Consider the following 27024-nt stretch of genomic DNA (forward strand, 5'->3'; position numbering starts at 1 on the left):
GGGAGTAGAGTCTTGCAAACGTATGATTTTTAATGCCTGATATGAAGCAGAAAAGTCATTTCTTGAGCATTTGGATTCTGCGTTGAATATAGAAGAGTAGAGGTCCTCTGCAAGTTTGAGAAAGGGAGGTCTTGAGCTGGGGGTGGGACGAGGGGAGGGAGTGGAGGTGCCTGCACATTGCAGAGAGGGTTGAGCAGAGAATCCAGAGAAAGAATAGTTTCTGGAGGAATTAAGTATGGAGCATCGAAGCTGGGTCCAAGGGATTAAAATGTACCTGTAGGCCTTGAGGGATGAGATGGTGGTGACAACAGGAGCTGAGGAAGGTCACGTGACTGTAGTAGTGGGTTTGTTTCATGGCGTGATTGAAGAGCTGAAGAGATCACAGCAGTGTGGCAGTGAGAAAGGGACTCACTGAGTTCATGTCTGAGGGGGGCAGAGAACTTCTTCAAAGTGGGCATCCTTTGAAGGGACTTCGCAGTTGTATAAACTTGGTTACAGACAATAAAAACTACATTTGCTAGAATCCAAGGTAGACAAACAGGAGGCTGGAAGAACACAGCAAAGCCAGGCAGCATCTGGTGGAAAGGAGAAGTCAACATTTCAAGTATTATCCTTCTTCAGGACTCTTCGCCTTTCCTCCAAATGCTGCCTGGCTTGCTGTATTCTTCCAGCCTCCTGTTTGTCTCTCCAGAACATTGGTTTGGGGTTCTGGATTACTAGAGAACAGACATTAACAGTCTGGTATGGCCTCTCCTTACTGCTGCCACCATTGTGCTAGTGCCAAAGGAACACTCGAGTAAAAATTCATTCAGCACTTTGAAAAACTTGACCTGTAACATCATCAGGATACTGTCTTTTATGTTTGTGTCAAGTTCTGTGCTTCTTCTGCAAGGAGGTATCCTTGGCCCTTCTCTATTTCTCATCTACAGGCTGCCCCTCAGCAATATCTGAAAGCAAAGCAGTAGTTTTCACATGTAATGACACCCGTCTCCACTTCACAACCACCTCTCTCAAATCCTCCATGCTTCCCAAGTTATCAGACAGCTTATACGACATTGAGTTTCATCCAAATAAATATTGAGAAGGCTGAAGCCATTGTTTTCAGTCCTCAATCCAAAATCCATTCCCTGTTAACTAACTCTATCCCTCTCTCTAGATAACTGAAGATTATGTCAGTTTTAACTTGTCACATTTGACCCCAAGATGAAACATCAACCTCATATTTATGCCATCACCAGGAACACTTGTTTTTCTTTCAAAAGTGTCACTCATTTCAGTTCATCCATTGCTGAAACCCTCCCCTCGATATCTTTAGGTTCGACTACTCCAACACACCCCAAACTGATCTGCCACAATCCACTGTGTGTAAACTTAAAAAAATCCAAAATCCTGCTGCACCAGATCACCATCTCCCTGTGCTTGCTGATCTACTATGGACTTTCACTGTACTGATTTGAGTACATTTGACAATAAAGCTAATTCAAATCAATTCATTATCCACTTCTAACGATGTTAACCACATTGCAATTAAGGAACATGAATTCATACATTTTTTGATAAAATTTTGTATACCTCACCACTGTTTAAGTTACACTCAAATATCGCAGTAGTGATCATAACTGCTCCAAATGTCACTAACTAGAACTTTAATCACCACATTCCTTTTGACAAAACTCAAGAATTGTTCATATTACAAATTAGATAGTTTATTTCTTGCCTAATGTTCTATTCGCAAACTACAGAAATTTATAGCAAAGGAAGGCACCATGTTGTAGGTGTCGAACTCTCCACCAGAAAAAACCCAAAAGGCTATCATCCTGCATATTCCACAACATCAAATTTATGCCTCCCTTGCGACATAATTGTCTCTGCCTCAAATACTCAAGAATTCACTGTTTATATTTAGCATGGATGATGGTAATGTTAATCACTAAAGCCTCGGCATCCCTCGACTTTGGCAAACATTGGTCAAGTTTTCCTTCTCATAGATGTAGTAAACCTTGTGCCAGCTACTGCATCAATGCAGCAACTTAAATATAAAAGTCTGGAAAAACCAGTTTCTCAGAACAACCTGTGCATGTCAGTGGAGTAGAATCTGAACCCAAAACCAGAATGATTAACAGCGGTGCACCAAAATTAAATAGTTTAATTATTTCCGAGAAAAAAAAATTACATGCACTGTCCCACCTTTCTATATACAACCATAAAGCTTTTTTTGTTAAAATATAAATTCCCTTTGTCAGCATTCACCTTTCAGAAACTTCTTCTGTTGCATCATTAAAATTACATTTATATGAAAAGCATCTATCCAAATGTAAACACTAAGATGTGGAAATTGGACTACACCCTAAATCTATAAAGATAATAAATCCAGTGCTACAGTTTTACACACCAATAAAAAAGTTCCACACAGCTGGGTGTTGTTAATCCATTGATTTTTAAGAAGGGCCAGGTTACCAGCTCTCAACTCTTCCGCTGCAGTCACGGATAGCTGCAACTCTGGCAAGAAACGGTGTAGGTACAAGCTTACTAAATTCTTCTCAAACATCAAACAGCAACGAGTGAATTTAAAGTCAGACGTAGGCTCAGACACCTGCTAATACGACATGACTACTAAAATTCATGTTTAAGGACCACATAATCAACAAACACACAACCGAAGTGTCAGCATTTTAGGAAATGTGCATTTCACACCTTTTTAAAAAAAATCTTTGATACAAAATTAATATCCGTTAATACCTTCAAAATATCAGCAAATAGACATTGAGCATCACCAAGAGAATGATGGTCAATACATTTTGGGTACACCCGGACTGACCGAGCACCTTCTGCATTTCCAGCATTGCAAGTTTCTTTTTAAAGCTAATTTGCATATTACGTATCTTGTTGATGGCCTTTCAGTCAGCCCACGAGAAAAAGACTGTAACAACGATTTGAGTTCGCACTCAATAAAAAGTCACAACTAAACAAAACAATAGAGGGACCTACACAAATGTGGTGAATGATAAAAATGGCAATGAGCAGTCTTGAAATGAAGAACTGAATATAAACGCCAGAAAATAAGTAAAAATTGGGTCAGCGTCTTGGGAAAAGTCAAAATACAATATTTGTTCAAGCTCTGTCACAAGATTTCATTTTGATTGCACATCTGCTCTGACATGAAGGGCATCCTGGACAGGCTATTGTGCAACAATATTCTCTTAGAGTTATTACTTCAACATATAAACATCATTCCCATTAAAGCTGTCTCCCCAACCCCACTCCAAGGATTACAGTTTAATCAGGATCTGTAATGTGAGTGTCAAATAAACCAAACAAGGTCCAGTGAAATAAAAAGCGATAATGAAGCAATATAACTGCCAACTAAAAGAAAACATTCCATAGAAACTGAGAAAGAAAAATAAGCTATATAATCTGGTTGAAGTATTAGGCACCTCCAAAACCATAAGTAGCAATACTAGTCTATGTGTAGGATCACCCCATTATTATATCTTCAATCATACATTATCTTGTGCGCCACTTTGATAAGCAATAAAACTCTCCAAAACCCTTCATTAACTGGCATAAGGGACAGACGGCATACTAAATTACAGTACAAGCTGATCTTTGTGCAATTCTATGCTCCTGGGAAACAATGAATGTTTCATATAGTGAAACTACTATTCAAGGCATACTTATAGTGTTGCTGTATAAAATTAACTGCAAAAAAATTAATGGCATCTATGTGTATAATCCATATGCATGCTAGTTAAATAATTGACAATCTTGCTTGCAAATCAGCATCCTGGGTGATTTGAACAGGCTACAAAAAGGCAGCCAGCTTTTTCAGTCTTTGGCTTAAATGAACCAAAACACAGCAAAATGAATGGCATGGTGGCAGTATGTGAAATATATACTGCTCTTGACGATTCCATCAGTACTTTTGGAAATTACGTGTAATCCGGTAAACACAGAATGGGACATAACAGTGGTACCTGCCAAGGTTAGACTACTTACTGACAGTTGCGTGAAGACTGGCCAGGCCCATGAGGAAGTGTACCCCAGTAAGAGTCAATGCATCCTGATGTGGGAAGGGAAGTATAGAAGACTTACCAGGAAATAAGGTAACATCAGGTAATAAACAGTCTTCTTGGCCAGCAGTAGGAGAAATGTCAGTCTAAAATCAGTTATTGACCATTTTCTTTGCAGCCTTTAAGGCAGCAACAACCTCATAGCTTGGTAACTTCAGTGAAAAATCGCCATAGTTAAAAGAAAAATATCTGACTGTAAAATTTGGTGATGCAGAACCAGGATGCAAACTGGAAGTATAAATGAATATTATTAATTTACAGATTTCTTTTCCAACAACTTAAGATACAGCAACTGTGTGAACGAAAGGGAAAATACAAGAATTCTCCCGCCCTCCCCTCCCCAGGAGGCTAATTTAACTTTGCTTATTCAGAAATATTTGGGAGGGGAAGTTGTGTCATTAATCCCCGGTCCACGGATGTCAATTTTCTATTCCCCAACTGCTACTGATTCATCGAGTAGTAACAATTTTCTTATACCATTTATGGGATGAAAGCATCGTTAAAAGACCAAGATTTACAATCCATCTCTAATTACTGTTGAGAATATTTCAATCTGAACAACATAGTGGTGAACTTAAAGAACTCACATTCACTGTATAAATAGGAAATAAAAGTGATTGACGTAAAACAATCAAAGGATTCAGATAACAGCATGCAATTTGAGTGCTAAACTCCTGAGGTCCTTCAACCTTTAAGACAGTCTCCAGTGCCTCAAGCTCCATCCTATCCACTACTAATGTTCATTGTTTATTGGAACGTAGTGTTGTAGACCAAGAAAAAACTCACCAAAAAAGATGCTGAAAGTATATTATTGTTAGAATCTAATTAGAATGTTACATCTATCTCAAAACTAGCAATTTCAATGATCCTACCATACTTCTCCCCATGAAGGTCAGATTGTACTTATTTTTTTACGGTTTCTGAGTCGATATACCCAAGATTATGTTTTGAGGAAAAAGTAGATGTGTCGTCAGAACTTTAGTTTAGCAGCTAACTGATTGGACTGCAAAAAAAATCAGCACTTGAACACCTCCTTGTTGTTTCCACTCTACAGTGGAATAGTTAATGTGACAGAAGTCATAAAACACCCAGCATTTAGACAAGGAGCAAAGAAAATAGCCTCAACATACAACTGTTGCAGTTATCAATGATGCCAGATAGGTTAAAAGTAAACACAGATAAGATATTCAGCCACAAGACGTGTCTCATTCGCTGCTACCCCATGTCTCTGTGGCTCTTTCTTCAACCTTTTGCTTCCTCTTCCATCACCGATGAATCACAGATGTTATTTTGACATTGAGGCGGGCACTCTATGAGATCCTCTGGCACAGATTCTGTACAGTTAACATCCATGTGTGCTTCTGGTGGTGTTTCAGTAGATGTGGGAAGCGATGGGACAGTCAAGTCAGAGACGGAGCAGCTTTCCTGATCCAGGCCTTGCTCCGTTGAAGCAGCAGCACAAAGCTCAGTGCTAACAGAATTTAAAACTTCAGGCACAGCTCCAGTCGTGTGGTCTATTTGAAAAACAGCACACACACATTCATTAGAAACCAGTCACACAAATTCATTCCCGGCACATAGTATTCATGTCCTGCATTGAACTCTTCATCTTCTCTGCATTAGATTTGTTTAAAAGCCTCAAAAGGGTAGTTAATTCTTCAATCATAACTGCTGACAAAATAATGCAATTTGTGAGACAGCTAAATTGAAGAGAGAGGGAGCAGTAAATTTGCAGCATTTGAATTGCTTTTGAGATCTACTATGACTGGCACCTCGTGTATACCAGAGTTAAAATATTGAAAGGGAAAAAGAAACAAAAATATATAAACGCTTTTCCACGTTATCTGTCATAACAGTGATAAACTAAAGCAAAACTATTCACTCAAAATGAGAAACTAAATTTTGAATACTGACAGAAAAATTATCTTAAATTAAACACATAGAATCATAGAATCCTCATAGTGTGGAAGCAGGCCTTTCAAATCTATGCCGACCTTCTGAAGAGCATCCCTCCCAGACCCACCCTCCCATCCTATTTTATCCCTCTAACCCTGCATTTCCCACGGCTAATCCATCTAGCGTGCACATCCCTGGATACTAGGGGCAATTTAGCATGGCCAATCCACCTAACCTGTATATCTTTGGACTGTGGGAGGAAACCCACACAGACCCAGGGAGAATGTGCAAACTCCACACAGACAATCACCCGAGTCTGGAATTGAACCTGGGTCCCTGGTGCCGAAATGCAGCAGTGCTAACTGAGCCCACTAGAAATTTAAAACAGCAAAACAATTGGTTTTTTGACTTATGTTGCGAAATAATTTGGGCGGGATGGAGAAATTGTGGGTGAACTGCACAGACCCACACATCAAGAATAGCCACACATACAAGACACCGTACAGCAGTCACAGCCTGTGGATCATGGTCCAGCGGGAGGGAGGAAAGTTGTGGGGAAGCAAGAAAGTTGACCACTGCCTGCTTACCAGAGGGGAGATCAAGTTCTTCACTGACAAGGACCCCATTTGTTCCAGTGTTTCTCTCTGTTATTGTGTTAAAGATAGGCGAGGAGGATGATGTCACTGCCATTTTCAACATATCGGATAAGTCATGAGCTTCAGGAATGTCTGTGGATCCAGGTGGAAAACCTGTTTAAGAATACAAAAGACAAATTAAATCATGCCCCAAATTTGCGCCAGTGGGAACTCCATACTGTGGTACCCGACTGTAGTCATTCAACCTCACATCAATTGAAAGCCTTTTAAATTCTATTCAGAAGTGCTTTTACAATATTTAAAGACAAGACTCCGCAAAACCGAGTGCTGAAATATGAGGCAACAGCATGCACAGTTTATCAACCAGGTGGACTAACTTGTAGAAGCTTGTCACTACTCCAATTCAAACTCCTTAGAATTCCAGAGCAGAGATGATGCTCACCCAGAACGTAGTCTTCACTCTATCACCCAATAGCCTGGAACTTACATCATTACACTAAATGCCCCGTAAAACCACACTGGACTAACATCAACTGGGCTGAGGCAGCAGGAGCTTGGGATTTGGTCACATCTACGAGATCATCTGACCATCACTGGTAGGATTTTACAGGCCATTATTAAGGATGAGATTGCACAATAGTTGAAAGCGCATTTTAAAATAGGGCTGAGTCAGCACAGCTTTGTCACAGGGAGGTCATACCTGAAAAATCTGTTAGAATTCTTTGAGGAGGTAACAAGCAAGTTAGACACAGGGGAGCCCATGGACGTGATCTATTTAGATTTCCAGAAGAATCTTTACAAGGTGCCGCACAGGATGCTGATAAATTAGAGCCCATGGTGTTAGGGGCAAGATACTGGCTTGGATAGAGGATTGACTGACTGGCAGAAGGTAGGGATAAAGGGGTCTTTTTCAGGATGGCAATCGGTGACTAGTGGAGTTCCACAGGGGTCAGTGTTGGGATCACTATTCATGTTACACATTAATGATCTGGATGAAGGAATGAGCGCGTTATTGCTAAGGTTGCAGATGCCACAAAGATAGGTGGATAGACAGGTGGTGTTGAGGAGGTAGGGAGGCTGCAGAAGGACTTGGACAGGCTGGGAGAGTGGGTAAAGAACTGGCAGACGGAACACAATGTGGGAAATTGCGAGGTCATTCACTTTGGTAGGAGAATAAAGACATAGACTATTTTCTAAATGGGGAAAGGCTTCAGAAATTTGAAACACAAAGGAATTAGAAGTCCTAGTTCAGGATTCTCTTAAGGTTAACATGCAGGTTCAGTTGAGAGTTAGGAAGGCAAATGCAATGTTAGCATTAATTTCAAGAGGGCCAGAATACAAGAGCAGAGATGTACTGCTGAGGCTGTATAAGGCTCTGGTCAGACTGCATTTGGAATATTGTGAGCAGTTTTGGGCCCAATATCTAAGCAAGGATGTGCTGGCCTTGGAGAGGTCCAGAGGTTGAGAAGAATGATCCCAGGAATAAAGGTGCTTGTCATATAAGGAGTGATGGAGGACTCAATGGAGCTTAGAAAGATGAGGAGGGATTCTCATTGAAACTTCATGAACACTAAGAGACCTGGATGGAGTGGACGTGGAGAGGATACTTCCGCTAGTAGAAAAGACAACAACCTAAGGACACATCTTCAGAGTAAAGGGATGACACTTTTGAACTGAGGAGGTGGAATTTCTTGAGCTAAAGGGTGGTTAATCTGTGGAGCACATTGCCGCAGAGGGCTGTGGTGAACGAGTCATTAACAGTATTTAAGACAGAGATAGATATGTTCTTAATTAATCAGGGAATCAGAGGTTATGGGGAGAAGGCAGGAGACTGGAGTTGATAAACATATCAGCCATAATCGAATGATGGAGCAGATGTGATGGGCTGAATGGCCTATGTCTCCTTCTATGTCTTATGACCCACAGTGTACTCATTGCTGTAATTACAACACTTCAAAAATGTCATGGAATTCAAAAAGAACTTTGTTTCATTTTCTTGGAACGCTAGTATTCATGATGGCTCAAAATGAAATTGGGACATTATTATGTATAGTTTGTTGCAGTTTCATCTAAGTAATTTATAAAGAATTATCTACAAAGTCTTAATGGTTGTTCAACATTTGAAAATTTTTATCTATCCCAATCAATCACTGCATGGAACCCACTTGGGAAATCACAGATGTGAGACTTATGTTCCCAATGTGCTGCACTACTTCTGAAATCAGCAAATCATATTCATCACAGGCACACAGTACAGCAAGAGTGCATCGTAGTGCTGCACTGGAATAGACTCTGTCGCCCATCTGATTGTTCCCAGTAAAAACCTCAACACAAACTACATTGTCTATGAAAGTGGAAATTACGTGAAAATGCCCAGACGTTCATGAACATTTATATAATTATAGGTTGACTTCAGCCCAGAAAGAGGCCAGTTAGCCCACTGTATCTACGCTAACCCACTGGAGAAGCATTTCAGCTAATACTCCTCCTCATCCCTTTACTCTAGACCTGAAAATTTTCCTTTTCCAATAAGCATCCAATTCCCTTTTGAATACTTTAATTGACAACACGTCAAGGTAAACAGAAGTGCACAATTTTAAAACTACACTAACAGTGACCTCTGTCAAGAGAGGGTTCAACTCCAACATGACCTGATGTTTGCCAAATGCCAATGCATTTGCTTATGCATCAAAGCACCATTGCAGAGAACTTTATTGGTTGTCTAACAGTGGCTTCAAGTGCTGCAAGGAGAAGAAAAGCAAAGAGTAAAAAACGTCAGGAACAGTACCTGGGTCCATGACCCGTTGTATAGGAGGAGGGAGTAATGAACTTTCCATCGTTAGGTTGGTCAAGCTCTGCTCCAAATCTGGACTCCCATTCGTTCCATCAACTGGCGAGCTTGGAGCAATTAAAGGTGCCTGCAAAATAAGCACAAATACACATTGTCTGGCGACCTCAACCTGTACTTAGTAGTGAACTCAACTTCAGTGGCCACATTTGCAGACACATCACCCAAGTCATTTCTCAAAGCTGCTACAATAATTCCAACTTTATTCTTCAGGAAAAGAAAACAAATTGAAAATGATGTAATTTTAGGAGTATAGTAAGAATGTACTTACCTAGATCATGTTCACCAATTGATCTTGGTGTCAGTTACAGCACTAAAGAAAATGTGTCTATTTTAAAGTGATTATAAATATTAAGCTTCCCAATGACTCAGTTTATTGATTTGAAATACTTCTGGCATTCTTCTCTCCACAGGTGCTGCCCAGCCTGCTGAATGTTTATTTTTATTGTCAGTTATTCAGTTTGTGAAGTCACATACAACCAAAGCTACAAAGTCTCACATATTGATCATTGATCATTTGCTGCTCTCGGGTGAATGCTGGCAAGGATGGTCCAAGAGGTTTCAGTTACATTGGGCTGAGAGGGTTGGGGTGGGGACAGGAAATTGTCGTTGCTGTTGAACAGTGGTCTCTGGTGAATCCCTGCTGGAAAATGCGCATGTGAGATATTGTGTCAGGACAACATGGAGGGCTGGTGGTGATGGGCCCTCCGCTATGTTTAAACAGATTGCCAATGCTCACTCACACAACAATTAATGGTAACTTGGGCAAAGTAACACAGAATGGGAGATCCACATGAGAACCATTAAGGGTAAATTATGTTTGATTAATTTGATTTGAGATTATTGACAAAGTAGCAGAGAGTGTGGGTCACGGCAATGCAAGTTGGTTTTGGGTCTGTGGACTTCAAGAAAAACATTTGAAGAAAATATTTGAAAATTTTTAAATCCTGGGTTCATGGATTTCCCAAAAAAATAAACATTGGTGTCTTAACAAAATCATCATGATATTAAAAATTACGAAAAGTTTACTAGAGTAACTAAATAATGACAATTTCCGATGCGGAAGGGTCAATAACAAATGGGCGCAGACTTAATATCACCAGCAAAACAAAAACCACCTGTGGGCACTGACTGATTAGGCTTTAGAATAGTTGTAACTTTCAGAAGGGAAGTGGATAACTACTTGAAGGAGAAAACAAAATTGAAGAGGGAAGGAAAAGGTGCAAGAAACGGGACTAAACGAACTGATCTTTGAAACAGCTGGCAAATACTCAGATATTTTATTTTTCAGTGAACCGGCTCCTGCAAAAACATAATTTAGCAAGACAATAGCATCTTCAAAGAGATGTAGCAGACCTGAAAAGTGTGGGCTACAAGTAACATTATAATATAAAATAAACTCCTGATGGTTACAAACAACATACACAATGTACCTAATTTATGATGTTAGATTATGTGCATCTATTATTATGTGTGTACCAGCACATATCTAATATTAGTACATTTGTACATTTGATACAAATGTTTATCTGATTAGCTTCTATGTTTCAATTAATGGTATATCAAATAAAGTTATAATGGCTGTCTATTAAGATTATAAGTTGTGAAGTTGTGCATCCTGCTGACATACACAGTCATTGCAATCATTCTGTCAAGCTTCAGACTCCGCCAACTGGTCATAAACAAGTACTGCTTTGAATTTAAAATGCTCTGGCACTTCTCATTTTTATACTGAATACCAAGTTTCTTGTCCTCTCAAAGAGGCTAATGCAAAGTCAGATTTCTGTTGAAAAAAATACATAGAACAACCCTTTGATTGGGAAAAGTTAACTTCATCTGAGTCAGTAATTTCTATATTATAAACTCATTATGGAGGCAGGGAGCAGAGCAACAGATCGACATGCCTTATGCTCCCACCATCAAGGACGAGCAAATGCTAACATAGGAGAAATCGAATCTTCTTGCAGCACACCAGAGGTGTTTTAAAAAAAACTCTAAAATTGCATGAAGAAATATTTTGATGGTAGGACTCTGAGAATTGACAGGTAAATTCATTAATTGTGTAAGATATCATTTCAATTGGGATCAATGTGTCTTTACAAACTAGTCGTCACCTACCTCCGTGTATCCCTTTTCTAGGTTCTGGGGTGGCGTGCTTGCTACAGGTGGTGGTGGTGGTGGAATCTCAACCTTTTTCTTTGGTACGACAGGACGGGAGGGGATTCTGTGCAAATAGCCATATCCAATGCCACAGCCCAAGCTGAAAATGAGAAACATGTGAGGTGAATATGGTGGATGCTTGTTGAATTATATATTACATACACTCTCAAGATCAATTAGGAACAGTCAATAAATGCTGGCCTTACTAGAGACACTCATATTTTAAGAACATATATATACCGTTAAACAGGATGTTGGGGAGGGTCCCCAATTTATGAATACTCACACTGTGACTATAAGTTCAAAGGATGGGCAGGATGAAGATTGACAAACCATTTCTGGTAAGTCACACAAAGTTGCAGCTGGAGGGTGAGTGCTTCAGTCTAGGAATTTGGTAAGTCAGAGTGTGTTTTCAGATTTGTTTCTAAAATCTATTCAAGCTTGCATTTTACATTTAACTTAACTGTGACAATAAACTGTAATTTCTTTCGCAGTCTTAGTCAGTGATTATAAAGGCCTCTGCCTAAAGGCATTTCCAAGGTATTTAAATAGCAACACAGCAGTGATTTGCTGGCCTAACTCATCTCACTAAAATCTAAGTTCATATACAAAATCCAGTATGTCTATATGCAAAAAAGTGGCAATGGAGACTGAGTGCTACGAGATGGAATGCTTAAATTTGGGAAGTTGGTAAGTAAGGGAGATGGTGCTATTCTATTCCATTACGAAAAACAAGCAATACGCAAGGGGCAGTTGGTCAAAATCTAACAGGTGAAGCCTGGAGACATTGCGCAGGTGTACAGATGGTAATTGCCGAGTTTTAAGTTTGCTTCCCCGCCCTGCTCAAAACTGGACAGTAGTTTAAACCAGTCCTGGGGAGATTCAAGAATTATATTACATTTTTAGTCTAAATAGTTGACTCTATTATGTAACTATAAATAATAACAATGATTTTCAAAACTTAAAACCTAATTACTTAAATACAAAGAAAATAATGAGGGCAGGGCAGGCATTCTTTTGCAACTGTAACATGTATGAGCTTGTAGATGTGAGAGATTCACAGCAATTACACCAGCAGAAGCTGCAGCTGGAGAAGCTTCAGCTCTGAATTAATGAGATGATCTGGATGGTTCATGAAAGGGGATATTTGAAAAGTTGAAGAGAAAGGACAATGTAGTAGCACAGGGTAGCTAATGATAATCAGAACATGACAAGGGACAATGTATACAAACGTAAAGAATGCACAAGCAAATAAAGTCTAGGTAAGGACAAATTGTAAATCAACATAATTAAATGCTATTTATCTTAACACACTCAGCATTCATAACAAGATAGATAAATTGATAGCCAAATAGGAATGAGTACAATATGACAGCAATTACAGAAACATGATTACAAGGTAATCAAGGCTTGGATCTAAATATATTGAAATAAGGTTATTTGACATTTCAGTAGAACAGGAAGAAAGGAATAGGTGATGGGATAACTGTTAATTTAGGATGAATTCAGTACAGCAGCAAAAAATTATCTTGTTTGAGGAAGGCAAAAAGAAGAATCAGTTGGGATGGAAAGATGAAATAACAAAAGAAAGCAGTCGCTCGTGATATTGATTTATAAGCTGACAAGAGCTAAACTGTAGGACAGAGTAAAAGTCAGGGAATAATGGGGCCTTATGAAAGGAACATGACAACAGTGAAGAAATTTTAGTCTCCATAGACTGAACAAACTAAACTGGTAAAGGTGTCATATAGGACAAATTCATAGTGCATTCAAGACAGCTTCTTCAAACAATATGTTTGGAAGAACAGGCTATTTTAGACCTGGTAATGTTTAATAGGACAGAATTAATAAATGATCTCATAGCATAGGATCCTCTACCTAACAGTGATCATAACATGATCAAGTTCACAGAGTGAGGTCGTTGCTGTAGCACTTATTGCCCAGAGGGCAGTTAAGAGACAACCACAATGCTGCGGGTCTGGAGTCACACATAGACCATACCGGGTAAGAATGGTAGTTTCCTTCGTTAAAGGGCACCAGTCAACCAGAAGGGTTTTTTTTTGCCACAATCGACAATGAATTCATGAATTCCAGATTTTTATCAAATTCCACCATCTGCCACGGCGGGATTCGAACCCGGGTCCCCCAGAACATTATCTGGGTCTCTGGGTTAACAATCCAGCGATAATACCACTAGGCCATCACCTCAGGTGATGAGGACATTACTGGCTATGCCAGCGTTTATTGCCCATCCTAATTACCCAGAGGGCAGTTAAGAATCAATCACATTGCTGTGGGTCTGGAGTCACATGTAGGCCAGACCAGGTAAAAGGATGGCAGTTTCCTTTCCTAAAGGACATTAGTGAACCAGATGGGTTTCTCAAAAAATCAACACAGTTTTTTTTTATTGAATTCAAATTCCGCCATCTGCCCAAGCAGGATTTGAACCGGGATCCCCAGAACATTACTTGGGTCTCTGGATTAACATTCCAGTAATAATAACACTGAGCCACTGCCTTGATAATGCGTGGTCAGGCAATGTCCCAGAGAACCGGGTTTAAATCCCACCATGGAAGATAGTGGAATTTGAATTCAATTAACTAAGTATGGAATTAAAAGTCAATGATGACTTTGAAATCATTGTCAATTGTCACGAAAACCCATCTGGTTCACTAATATCCTTATCTGGTCTGGCTTACATGTGACTCCAGACCAATAATACAGTAATACAGTTGACTCTCAACTGCCTTGGCAAGGCACTCAAGGGCTATTAGGGAGGGATAACAAATGCTGGCCCAGACAATGATGCCCACATCTTATGAATAAAAAATTGTTGGTTACATATACCACTTATTTCTAACATCCAGAATTACCATGGTAAACATGGGCAACATACTTTGATCAAACACTCAATAGTGCACCCAAAAATAAGAAATGCAATCAAGACAGGTCCCAAAATTTCTCAGCAAGTCCCCCAATGTTAAGGACACAAGGGGTCATCAAATCTTATTAAACTTCACAACTTCACTTCACTTGTGATCTGGATTGAAACTTCCTGTCAGGAACCATTCCATCACAGTCTGCCTCAATGACTGTTGTTCTATTCCATCGCCCTCCTGTTGTAGATCTATACTCCCCTGGTTTCTCAAACTGCACTCCAGTATTTATTCAAAGGCACAACTCCAGCTTTTTGATGACAGTTAGAAAGAATCCAGCTTTGTGAAGCTGAGTTCTAATCTTGCTCAGTTGCATTAAGCAAACATTCATACAGGGTTTTTAAGCCCTACTCTTAAGCTGCATTGACCTATTAGTGGCACCTGTGAGCCATAACAATTTTCAGGATATTTTCAAAGTGACCCTTAGCTGCCTATTAGATCCGAGAACAACTTCTTTGAGTTCCAACAGTAAAGAGATATTCAACTGCTCTTGACAACTTCTCACTGAGTATCTTACACAGAATCTGCATAGTTCAGTAGTCTTCTCTGCAATATGACTAAAAATCAGCACTTCTGACATTGCCTCTTACTCTTTGTTTCTTTTGCATACACCTACAGATATATTTCAGTCCCTGTCTGCAGCCTTTTGAACAGCCTTGTTTCAGTGACCTATGTACTATTCTGAGTGACTTATTGAAAACCTTACAATAGGTCTCTCTTCTGTTGCCAGGCAGAATTGAATGTTAATACTAACACATGGAACTAAGTATGCCATAAATGTTACCAGTCATAGATTACTAGTTTATTCTGTTCAAAAAATGGATACAACAAGAAGTTATCATCACAATCACCGGAGAAAAACTAGCAGGAAACCTAATGCGACTAAAGGCTGACAAGTCCCCTGGACCTGAGGGTTTTAAGGAAATGGGCATATTTTCCTAAAATCAGGAAAGGTCCCAGCAGATTGAAAAACCATAAATATATCACCACTATTTAACAAAGGAGAAAAATAGCATGAAACTACAGGGCAGATAGGCTAACATATAACAATGGTACAATTCATTAATAAACAAGTCGTAGCAGGACATCTTGAAAATCATTATACAATCAGACAGAGTCAATACGGTTTTGTGAAAGGCCAATCATGTTTGACTGAAATTTATTAACATTCTTTGAGGATATAAAACACAGGATGAATAAAGGGGGCCAGTAGGTATAGTATATTTGGATATGCAAAGGGCATTTAATAAGATGTTACATAAAAGATTGATGGAGAAGAGCTCATGGTGTATGAGATGATACATTAGGATTGGCTCACGAACAGAGTTAGGATAAGTAGGTCATTTTCAAGTTGCTAATTATAAATGGTGGAGTGCCCCAGCATCAGTGCTATATTATTGATTTGGATAAAGTGATTCAGTGTATTGCAGCCAAGTTTGCTGCTGATACAAAAACAGGTAGGAAAGCAAGTCATAAGGAGGGTGCAAAGGGTTTGCAGAGCCATAAATAAAGAGAGTGAACAAAAAGTTGGCAGATGGAGTATAATGTGGAAAAACTTGAGGTTCCCAACATTAGCAGGAAGAATAGAAAAGCAGAACATTATTTAAATGATGAGAGACTGAAGAATGCTGTAGTACAAAGGAATCTGGGTATCCTTATACATGAATCATATAAAAAAAGTTTCCAGATACCAAAGTAGATACAAAGAAACTGGAAAGTTAGACTTTATGCAAGGGTCAGGTAATACTGCTACAATTGTACAGGGCACTAGTGAGTTCAAACTCATGACTGGTTCCTGGAATGAAAGTGTTATCTTACAAAGAAAGATTCAGCAGGTGATCTGAATGAAAAAACAAGATGCTGCAGGAACCAGACAGGGTAGGAGCCTAATGTTTTCTCTCATGGGGAGAATAGAAACATAGAAAATGACTGATCATGCAATTTCAGTATCCCATTCCCACTTTCTCTCCATACCCCTTGATCCCTTTAGTCACAAGAATCATGTCCAACTCCTTCTTGAATACGTCTAACAAACTGGCCTCAACAACTCCCTGTGGGAGAGAATTCCACAGGTTCACAACTCTCTGAGTGAAGAAATTTTTCCTCAATTCAGTCCTGAATGGCTTACCCCTTATTCTTACACTGTGACCCCTAGTTCTGGACAACCCCAACATTGGGAACATTGTTCCCACATCTAGCCTGTCTGGTCCCATCAGGATTTTACATATCTCTACGAATCTAGAACTAAGGGACACAGTTTAAAATTAAAGGGTCTCTCATTTAAGAAGGATATAACGAGGAATTTTGTCTCTCAGAGGGTCATAATTCTTTGGAATTCTTTAACTCAAGTAGCATTGGAGACTGAATCATTATGTATATTCAAGGCAAAGTTAGACAGATTTATCATTCGCAGGGGAATCAAAGAGCATAGGGAACATACAGCATGGGCTTTATTTGCAATGGTAGTCCGTCTGATTCCACATCAGAAGGTCACACATTTAAAATGACATTTAAGTGTCTTGTGGCACACTGGTCGTGTCCCAACTTCTGGGATAAAAGATCTGCCCTGGCCATATGTCATAGCATGTCAGAATGAGTTGATTCTCATAGGTGCTTCACATAATACAATAGCTTATTAATAAGTCAACCAACACGTACCTTCCTTCTCCTCCCCAGGCTCCATTGGGTGTAACAACAACTTCTCGGATGGCATCCGTCTCACTGTTATAAACCATCAGTTTCAGGGGCTTTCCTTCATAGGCTTCGATCAGGTTGAAAAAATCTTCAGTCTAGTTAAAGAAAGATGCATTTCTGTTTTAAAACATAACCTTTCCCACTTCTTCCAGTTTTTTAAAACACAAAAAACCTCAATGAAAAATTGCTTTCCCTCGCAGATCGACTCACAAAAAAGTTGATGAATTCTTTTCAGATATATATATATATATATAATTATGACAGGAAAGAAGTGGTGTCTGGAGTACAACCTGCCGACGAATAGTTATTCATTCACAGAATGTAGGCATCATTAGCAAGGCTAGCAAGTACTGTTCATTCTCCACCTGCCGTCAAGAAAGAGGTGGTGAACTGTGTCTTTGAACCTTTGCGTTCTACATGGTGAAAGTACTTTCGCAGTGCTGCTAGCAGGAAGCTCCATGATTTTGACCGAACAAATAACACGTTAGACGCTTGTGTCAAGCTAGAGGACATCTGAAGCAGATGTAAAAGCAGGTATCCAAGCCATACATAATCCTCACATGGCATTATATAAACATTCCTTCACTGTCACTGGATCAAAATGCTGGCACTCCCTTCCCAACCGCATTGTGGTGTACCTCCCCCTATATAGGAGGCAATGGTTCAAGAAGGGAGCACACCAACACCTTTTCCAGGGCAATTAGGGATGGGCAATAAATGCTGGCCTTGTTAATTATGTGAATTAATAATAATAAAGAAAACAAAGTCTGTGGGGCTCTGCAATTCTACAACCACTGGGATTCCTGCAGGAGTCAGTGGCTGTTCAAAAAGAGGAGCTGTCGCTCCCTCTCATCCCAGCTATTCGTGTATTCAGTTCCAAAATAATTTAGACAAGGCATCTAGGAGCTAAGCAGTTAAACCTCAAACAGTGAAACAATTAATTCTCAGCTGCTGACAGCAAGGAGCTTTTTAAACAAGTCAACTAAATGAAAGATGGTTTACAGAAACTAGATTCCATGTGTTTCAGAATCTGGCTAGATTTGTTGAAGAAAAAAAGCTTCTGAGCTGACACAGAATTCCAGGGTCCAATATTAGCTTAGAAATTTCTGTTAGTGATATTAGCAGACAAAAATCCTCGACCCACCCTGGGCCATATTTAACTCAAACATCAAATGGAGCCTGGTGCTAATACGCTCACTTCACATTCCACTCCAGAAGCTTGAGCACATAATCTATGCTGACAGTTCACTACAGTAATGAGTGAGTGCTGCACTGTCAGAGGTGCTGTCTTGCAGAAGACACTAAAAGGAGGCCGTCTACCTTCTCAGGTGGACGCTAAAGATCCCAAGCCACCTACAGGTTTCTACTCGAATATTCATGCCCCAACGAACAACACAATAGAGATAGTAGGAACTGCAGATGCTGGAGAATCCGAGACAACAAGGTGCAGGGCTGGATGAACACAGCAGGCCAAGCAGCATCATAGGAGCAGAGAGGCTGACGTTTCGGAACAACACAATAGATTGTCTCATGATTTCTTGCATTAAATCTTATGGGGTCTTGCTGTGCAAAAAAATAGCTTTTCCGGTTCCCCTGATTCAAGTTCAGAAATATCCAGTGTCTGCATTGGTGCAGCATATAAGCAAATCTGTCACTCTCTAGCAGGATGGCTTAGGATTTCTGGTCAGGTGTGAGCCAAGAATGCAAGTACATTACAGCTTGCCTGGAAGCCAAACCACAGCTACCAGTCTCAGACTAGCGCATAAATGTATCCTAAGAGTTCATTACCTCTTGCAGCACTTGATCTGCGCCTATGATGTAATCAGTTTGTGGCTTGAGACCTGCCATGGCTGCTGGAGAATTTGGTTCAACATCCTGTTAAGTGAGAAAAGAAACAATGTGATGGTGTAGAGCACTGGTGATGCTGCATGAAGAAATATAAAGAAATATACAGAAAAATAAAGACATAACTCAGCCTCATAACTCAAGGATTGCAGCAATGATTCTCAATTGAATTCTCTTTTTAATAAGCTATATTGATGATAATACACTCAAAGATTCATGAAGGGACACACTGATCCACTGTAGTACTCCTGTAAATTGCAGCATTTTAGTCAACTTGCCTATAAAATGACCTAACTTTGTGGACCGAAAAAATTCATGTTTTTGCATAAATGTGACATGCAAGTGAACACCACTTTTTAGCCAGGTCATGCAATTGTAATCAAGCCTCACATTACCTCTGGACAAATACATGTTTTACTTACAGGTGACTTGTACATTGCAAAGATGCACAAAAGTTTAATATTGAGGCAATGGCCTAGTGGTATTATCACTGGACAGATAACATTCTGGGGACCTGGGTTCAAATCCCGCTGTGGCAGATGGTGGAATTTGAATCCAATAAGTATGTGGAATTAAGATTCTAATGACGACTGTGAATCCATTGTCAGTTGTTGGAAAAACCCATCGGGTTCACTAATGCCCTGTAGGGAAGGAAACTGCCATCGTTACCTGGTCAAGCCTACATGTGACTCCAGACCCCAACAATGCAGTTGACTCTTAGCTGCCCTCTGGGCAATTTGGGATGGCAATAAATGCTGCCTAGCCAGTGACACCCTTATCCCGTGAATAAATTTAAAAGAAATCTGTGTAGCAGCTGTTAATGACATTACAAAATGGTAACCACTCAGATCAGGGGCTCACCTTTATCCTTAGCGTGTAGTCAACGCAAGTCTTTGGAGGGTCTCTCGAGGATTATAGACCAGCATAGAACAAAGAGCAATACAGCACAGGAACAGGCCCTTCGGCCCTCCAAGCCTGCGCCAACACATTTTGCCCTTCCCTATGAAAACTGTCTTCACTTACAGGATCAGTATCTCTCTATTCCCTTCCTATTCATGCATTCGTCCAGGTCCTTCTTGAACACTACTACTGTGTCTGCTTCCACCACCTCCTCTGGCAGCACAATCCAGGCTCTCAGCACCCTCTGTGTGAATCTATGGTAATCTATAATATCATCATTACTGCTGAAAGTTGTTAAGCATTATTTGTTGTCTTATGTTCTTGTTACCAGCTGCATGATTTTTACTACTATTATTACTATGCATGATATTCCTTTATAGGATGTGGGTATTGCTGCAAGGTCAGCATTTGTTGTCCATCCCGAATTGCCCTTGGACTGAGTGCTTTTCTAGGGCCACATCACAGGACAGTTAAGAGATCACATCATGGTGGTTCTGGAATCTTACGTAGGGCAGAACTGATAAGGACATTAGTAAAGGAAATAAATCTTACAAATGATATTAGCTGTAATGGTGACCGTATCTGAGATTAGTTTTATATTCCAAATTTCTTAAGTTATAGTTATAGAGTTGTACAGCACAGGAACAGACCCTTCGGTCCAACTTGTCCATGCCGGCCAGATATCCTAAATTAATCTAGTCCCATTTGCCGGCATTTGGCCCATATCCCTCTAAACCCTTCCTATTCATACACCCATCCAGATGCCTTTTTAAATGTTGTAATTGTACCAGCCATTAATTAGATATAAATTCCAATGTTTGAACTTGTGACCCCACAGCATTAATGTGGGTCTCTAGATTACAAGTCCTGTGACATTGTCACTAAGCCACCATCTTCCCTACTGGGAAGGAATTTCAGAAATCAGACTAGATAGCTCTACAGCTCAGTTAGCAATGGTGAGGTGAAGGAATGTCAGGGGTGCAGAAGAGGCCACAATGGAGGAATGCAGAGTTTCAGTAGGTTATAGGTCATCCCAAAGATAGGGAAAGGGTGAGGCCATGGAAAGAGGTGAACATACAGTGCAGAATTTTAGAGTCATTGTTACCTTGGGAACTATTGTCAGTGGGCACAGGGATTGAAGACTATGATGGTCTTGGATCTCACAATGGACAGCAGAGTTTCAGGAAGCTCAAGTATAAGTGGAAGGTGGGACACAGCCAAGAGAGCAATGGAACAGTCAATGCTTCAATAATCATTCCTTATTAAGATGTCTTAAAAATCTATATGGTTTATAACAATTTACTTTATTGACTTCACTCTACGGGCACTACCTGAAGTGCCTCTTAAACAGCTTGCTGGTGCAGCATTTATTGTTCACATATACTCACCAGCACACGCCAAATATGTTCATGGGCACCTTCAAAACTGCAGAAGCGAACACTAGCGCCCAGCAGACCCTGACCACCCCACATGTTATTGGGGATGACTTCCACCTCCCGAATCCTTGCAGCTTTCATGTTGTACACTTCCAGCTTCACTGGTTTCTCCACATTGACAACCAGCAGGTCCTTAAAAGTGTCATTGTCTTTGTTCTGGAAAGTAAAATGTTTTTAAACCACTTTTAAATTGATTAATTACACAGTTGCACTGGATTTCTACAAGAATCTATAGCTGAGCTGATAACATAGATGACACATCAAAGATTACTGAGAAATGAGAAGTGAGAGAAAACTTTTTCACTCAGTGAGTTGTTAGGGTCTGGAATCTACTGCCTGGAAATGTAGTGCAGACAAGTTCAATTGAGGCACTGAAGACAGCTTTGAACGATTACTGGATAGAAATAGAATCATAGAATCCCTACAGTGTGAAAGCAGGCCCTTCGGCCCAACAAGTCCACACTGAACCTCACAGCATCCTACGCAGGCCCATTCCCCTGTAACCGACCTAATCTACACATCCCTAAACACTATGGGCAATTTAGCATGGACAATTTACCTAACCTGCACATCTCTGGACTGTGGGAGGAAACCGGAGCACCCGGATGAAACCCACGCAGACGCGGGGAGAATGCGCAAACTCCACACAGACAGTTGCCCGAGGGTGGAATTGAACCCGGGTCCCTGACGCTGTGAGGCAGCAGTGCTAACCACTGAGCCGCCGAAGTGTGTTACCCAAAGTATGGTTCATTCAATATGCCCAGTGATAGCACAGATAAATTGTCAGGGTTTAAGTGTCTGTAAATATCTCTTACACCAACAAGACTTACCAGCCTGGTATTTCCTATGGCAAGAATGAAGTCAAAGAATGGCTCCAAACCTGCAATTTGTGCTGGGGAGTTATCTTGTATCTGCAATGAGAAATGATAAAATCATTAAAAATTCCACATCAAAATGTGAATTCAGTATTTTATCCTGGGACCAATTGTAACATAGATCATTTGAACATTGTTTCCCTATAAATTTTAGGTGTCTTTTTAAAAATTCATTACCAAGCACCGGTGTCACTGACAAGGCAGGAGTTTTATCGCCCAGTCTGAGCTGCCTGCTACCTTCTTGAACCTTTGAAGACATGTAGTCAAAGTTTTCCCAGAGTGTAACTGGGTAGGCAGTTCTAGAATCTTGACTCTGAGATGAAGAAATGATCCACACTAAATAACTTAAATTTAAAACAACCAGTCAGCCTGTGAGCCAAGCTCACATTTCCCTCAATTCAGAACTCGCCTTTACAGCCTGAATGATTTGTACTGTAATAAAGAAATCTCAGGAAAAGTGCCTGTTTGACGCAATCTACACAAATTATGTGCATTATCCACCAACATTACCATATGCACATTCCCCCAACATGCCCAAAATCATGTGCTCGTCTGGAAGAAGTGAAAGAAACGGAATTGAGAAAATACAAATTTAAGGGATAATTTCTCTGTTTCCAATTAAAACCTTCTGCTGTCTGAGCTTTTCTGACATCAACAAGAAAGGAAAAACTTGGCCTCTCAGCCCAGAAATGCTCTCAAAGTCTTATATTGAAGGCAACTACCAGTTCAAATGTGTGCGCGTGTGGGAGTTGGAGGGATAATGTGTGTGTCTTGCACTTGAACCCATGCACCATTTTGATCTCTACTCATAAGTTTCAAGAGGAGATTGTGAATCCCTAGAACGTGTTACCTTAATGTCTCAAAACTAATATCATAAATACAGCTGTGTCACACACCATCTCACATACTAGTTCCAAGACTTGATGAAGAAAGTTTAATTTATTATCTACCTATTTTTCCTATTAACCAATTTTTCTAATCAACTTGTTCAGAGATTTATTACACACCTCTAGAGCTGTTGGGACTTGAACCTGGTTCTCCCTGGTCCAGGGGCAGGGTCACCACCACTGCACCACACGAGGACCCTTGAAGAAAGTTCAAACATAAGAAAGGTGTGACAATCATCTGTGCCCTGAACACTCACTTCTGATCATCAATTAGGATGACCATCAATCAGATGTAAATCAGTAAAATGCCCCATTACATAAGACCTAAAGACATAGGAGCAGAAGCAGGCCATTCAGCCCAACAAGTCTGCTCTGCCATTCAACAAGATCATGACTGATCTGATAATCCTCAACTCAACTTTCCTGCCTTGTCCACATCACCCTTGATTCCCCTAATGATTAAAAATGTCTATCTCAGCCTTGAATATTTTCAACAACACAGCCTCTACAACCCTCTGTGGTAAAGAATTCCATAGATTTACTTCCCACAGGGTGGAAATTCTTCCTTATCTGTGTCTTAAATGCATGACCCCTTATTCTAAGATTGTGCCCTCTGATCCTAGACTCTTGCGTAAGAGTAAACCATTTTTATGAATCCACCTTGTCAAGCCCCTGAGAAATCTTGTACATTTCAATAAGGTTGTTTCTCTATCTTCTATAATATAACGAGTATCAGGCCCAATCTACTCAACTTTTCCTCATGAGAAAATTCCTCCATGCCTGGTATTAGTCGAGTGAACCTTCTCTGGACTTCCTCCACTGCCAGTATACCTTTCCTTAGATAAGGGCCTCAAAACTGTTCAGTATTGCAGCTGTGGTTTTCCTAGTGCCTTGTATAGTTTTACTAAGACCTCCCTACATTTATACTCCATTCCCTCTGAAATAAAGGCCAACATTCCATTTGCCTTCCCTATTACTGAACTTGGATGCTAGGTTTTTGCGACTTATACTCCCAAATCGCTCTGTTCCATAGCTTCCAGCACTCTTTGTCCATTTAAATAATGTTTAATTCCTCTTTTCTTCCTTCCAAAGTGCATAACCTCACATTATATTCCATCTGCTAAGTTTCTGTGCACTTTCTTAATCTGTCCATATCCCTCTGCAGACTCATTGTGTCATTCTCACCACTTGCCTTCCCACCAATTTTTGTTCCTCATCCAAGTCATTAATATAGATTGTATATAATTGTGACCATAGCAATAATCCATGACATACCACTAATTAGAATGTGCCATCCTGAAAATGTCACCCTTATCCCAACTCTCTTCAATCAGTTAGCTAATCCTCTATCCACGTTAATATACTACCTCCAACGCCATGGGCTCATATCTTATTAAGAAGCCTAAAATGGAGTGTATTTTCAAATGCCTTCTGAAAATCCAAATATACTACAACTACTGCTTCTCTTTTATCTATTCTGAAAAAAACATGCCAAAATAAATCAATGCTCAAGGCTGAGGTTACAGCTGCACAGTCAAATAATTAGAATCTCAGATAAGGAAAAGGTAATTTAGCCCCTCAAACCTGGTCCACCAATATCCAACTGTGTCATAGCTGATCTGTATCATTTATCCACCTTGCTTCCGTATCCCCTGACACCTAGTCGTGATAAAAATCTATTGATCAGCTTTGAAATTTTCAATTACTCGCAAGCTCAACAGTTTTTTTTAAGGAGGGAGTGAGGTAGAGGAATAGAGCGCCAATTTTCCACTGTCCTTGTGCCAAACATGTGCTTCTTAACACGAGTCTAACTCTAATTTTAAAATTATGCCCCTTTATTCTGGACTTACTCACTAGAAAAAACAGCTTCTCTCTGCCTACCCTATCAACCGATTTAGTCAACTTAAATATCCAGGTGATCAGTGGTTGCGAGCCCGGGCAGACCACATGTAGAAGCATTCTTCAGAAAAAAAGGGTCTTGACCTGAAACGTCAGCTTTCCTGCTCCTCTGATGCTGCTTGGCTTGCTGTGTTCATCCAGCTCTACACCTTGTTATCTCAGACTCCAGCATCGGCAGTTCCTACTATCTCTCCACATGTAGAAGCCTCCTGCATTGATCTACTGCAGGCCCTTTATAGAAAGTCCGTAATGTTTATCTTTTTAACTTTAGTTCTTATTTTTCTAACTTACACTATGACTAACTGTAAGGTAATGTAACCTTTTTTCTTTACTTCTCTATTTTGTATCTAAGATTTGTACCGAAGATAGCGCCCAGTGGGGCGATGTTGTAAATTTTTCACTGTATTTCTGTACTTGAGTAGGTGACAATAAACCTAATTCCAATGATTTAATTCTTTTAACTTAGCAGTGGTATCCACCTGTGTTACATCCCATTCAAGGCTAATATGTACCATCTCAGCAGTGGTACCCAGCATACTGGACTCACCATTTTCTTTTGTACATCTATCCAGTAGATTTTAGCAATTTCTGTACATGGGATAATAAATTGCTCTGCTCCAAAGTTCCCTTCATCTACACTTTATTCTGATCTATCTTTCTTATGCCTAGAGTCAAAGAAACACAAAGTCCAGGAAAACATGCTAGAAGCAGCACCAGGCACACCTAAAGCAAGGTCCAGACCTGGGAAAGCTACAATATGAGTGTACATATGCTAAACAGTGGAAAAGGCATGTGACAGACAGAGATCAGCAAACCTACAAACAATGATGAAATCTAAGTTCTGCAGTCCTGCAAATCCTTAACTGGTGGTGAACAATTTAGCAACAAACACATCTAACTGTTCCTCATCCTCAACGATGGGATTACACAGCACATCAGTACAAGACAAGTCCAAAACATTCACAACCTCCTTTAGCCAGTAAGGTCAAGTTGGTGATCCACTTGGCCTCATTTTGAGTTTGTCAGCAACACAGATGTCAGCATATGTCATTTTGATTCACTCCACATGACCTGAAGAAAGAGCTGAAGGCAATGGATACAGCAAAAGCTGTGGGCCCTGATAACATTCCAGCTATAGGGCTTGTGCTCCAGAACTTGTCTGGTCAAGCTTTTCCAGAACAGGGACAACACCTGCATCTACCCAACAATGTGGAAAATCTTCCGGGTAGCTCCTGTCCACTAAAATCAGGACAAATCCAATTCGGCCAACTGCTGCTCCATCTATTTATCCTTGATCATCAGCAATGTGATGGAAGGGGTCATTGACAGCGTTTTCAAACAGCATTTACTCATTGATGCTCAGTTGGGTTCCAACAGGGCTACTTTCCTCTAGGCCTCATTGCAGTTTTGATCCAAACATGCAGGCATGAGTTTGCCTTCAGAAGTGAGACATACTGTCTCGACATTTAAGACATCATTTGACGGATTGTTGCATTGAGCCCAAGCAACTGGAATCCACAAAATTCTCTGCTGATTGATGTCATATCAAGCATGAGGAAGATACGTGTGGTTGTTGGAAGTCATTCATCTCAGTCTCTGGTCATCACTGCAAGAGTTCCTTAGAATAGTGCCCTTGGCCCAACCATTTTCAGCTGCATTATCATTGCCTTATTTCTATCATAAGGTCAGAAGTGAGGATTTTCACTTATGATCACACCATGTTCAGTCCATGTTTGATTCCTCAGATATGAAAACATTTTCTGTCTGAATGCAGCAACATGCAGATGCAGTGTAGAAATTCACAAAGGCTCCTTTAACAGCACTTTTCAAACCTATGACCACTACCATCTCGAGGACAAGGACAACAGACACATGGGAACACCCACCTCCAAGTAACTCTCCAACCTGACTTAGAAATACACTGTTTATTCCTTCAGTTTCTTGGGTCAAAATCCTGGAACTCCCATTCTAATGTCACTGTG

The 27024-nt window shown here is 40.2% G+C and overlaps 1 protein-coding gene across 1 annotated transcript in view; it reads right to left on the reverse strand.

Moving 5' to 3' along the window:
- Positions 1-2126: 2126 nt before the first annotated feature.
- The window catches only part of LOC109912773 (Golgi reassembly-stacking protein 1), a 28314-nt gene continuing 3416 nt past the window's right edge, over positions 2127-27024 (reverse strand). Inside the window, exons 2-9 of the mRNA XM_020512210.2 lie at positions 22212-22292; positions 21334-21537; positions 18989-19075; positions 17165-17295; positions 11529-11670; positions 9351-9480; positions 6554-6715; positions 2127-5584 (exon numbers count right to left, since the gene is read on the reverse strand). Of these exons, the coding sequence (XP_020367799.2) occupies positions 5313-5584; positions 6554-6715; positions 9351-9480; positions 11529-11670; positions 17165-17295; positions 18989-19075; positions 21334-21537; positions 22212-22292 (1209 nt within the window). The 3' untranslated portion in view covers positions 2127-5312. The remainder of the gene's footprint in view (positions 5585-6553; positions 6716-9350; positions 9481-11528; positions 11671-17164; positions 17296-18988; positions 19076-21333; positions 21538-22211; positions 22293-27024) is intronic.

The sequence above is a fragment of the Rhincodon typus genome, chromosome 2 (assembly GCF_021869965.1).
Source record: "Rhincodon typus isolate 14 chromosome 2, sRhiTyp1.1, whole genome shotgun sequence".
In the NCBI taxonomy this organism is placed as follows: Eukaryota; Metazoa; Chordata; class Chondrichthyes; order Orectolobiformes; family Rhincodontidae; genus Rhincodon; species Rhincodon typus.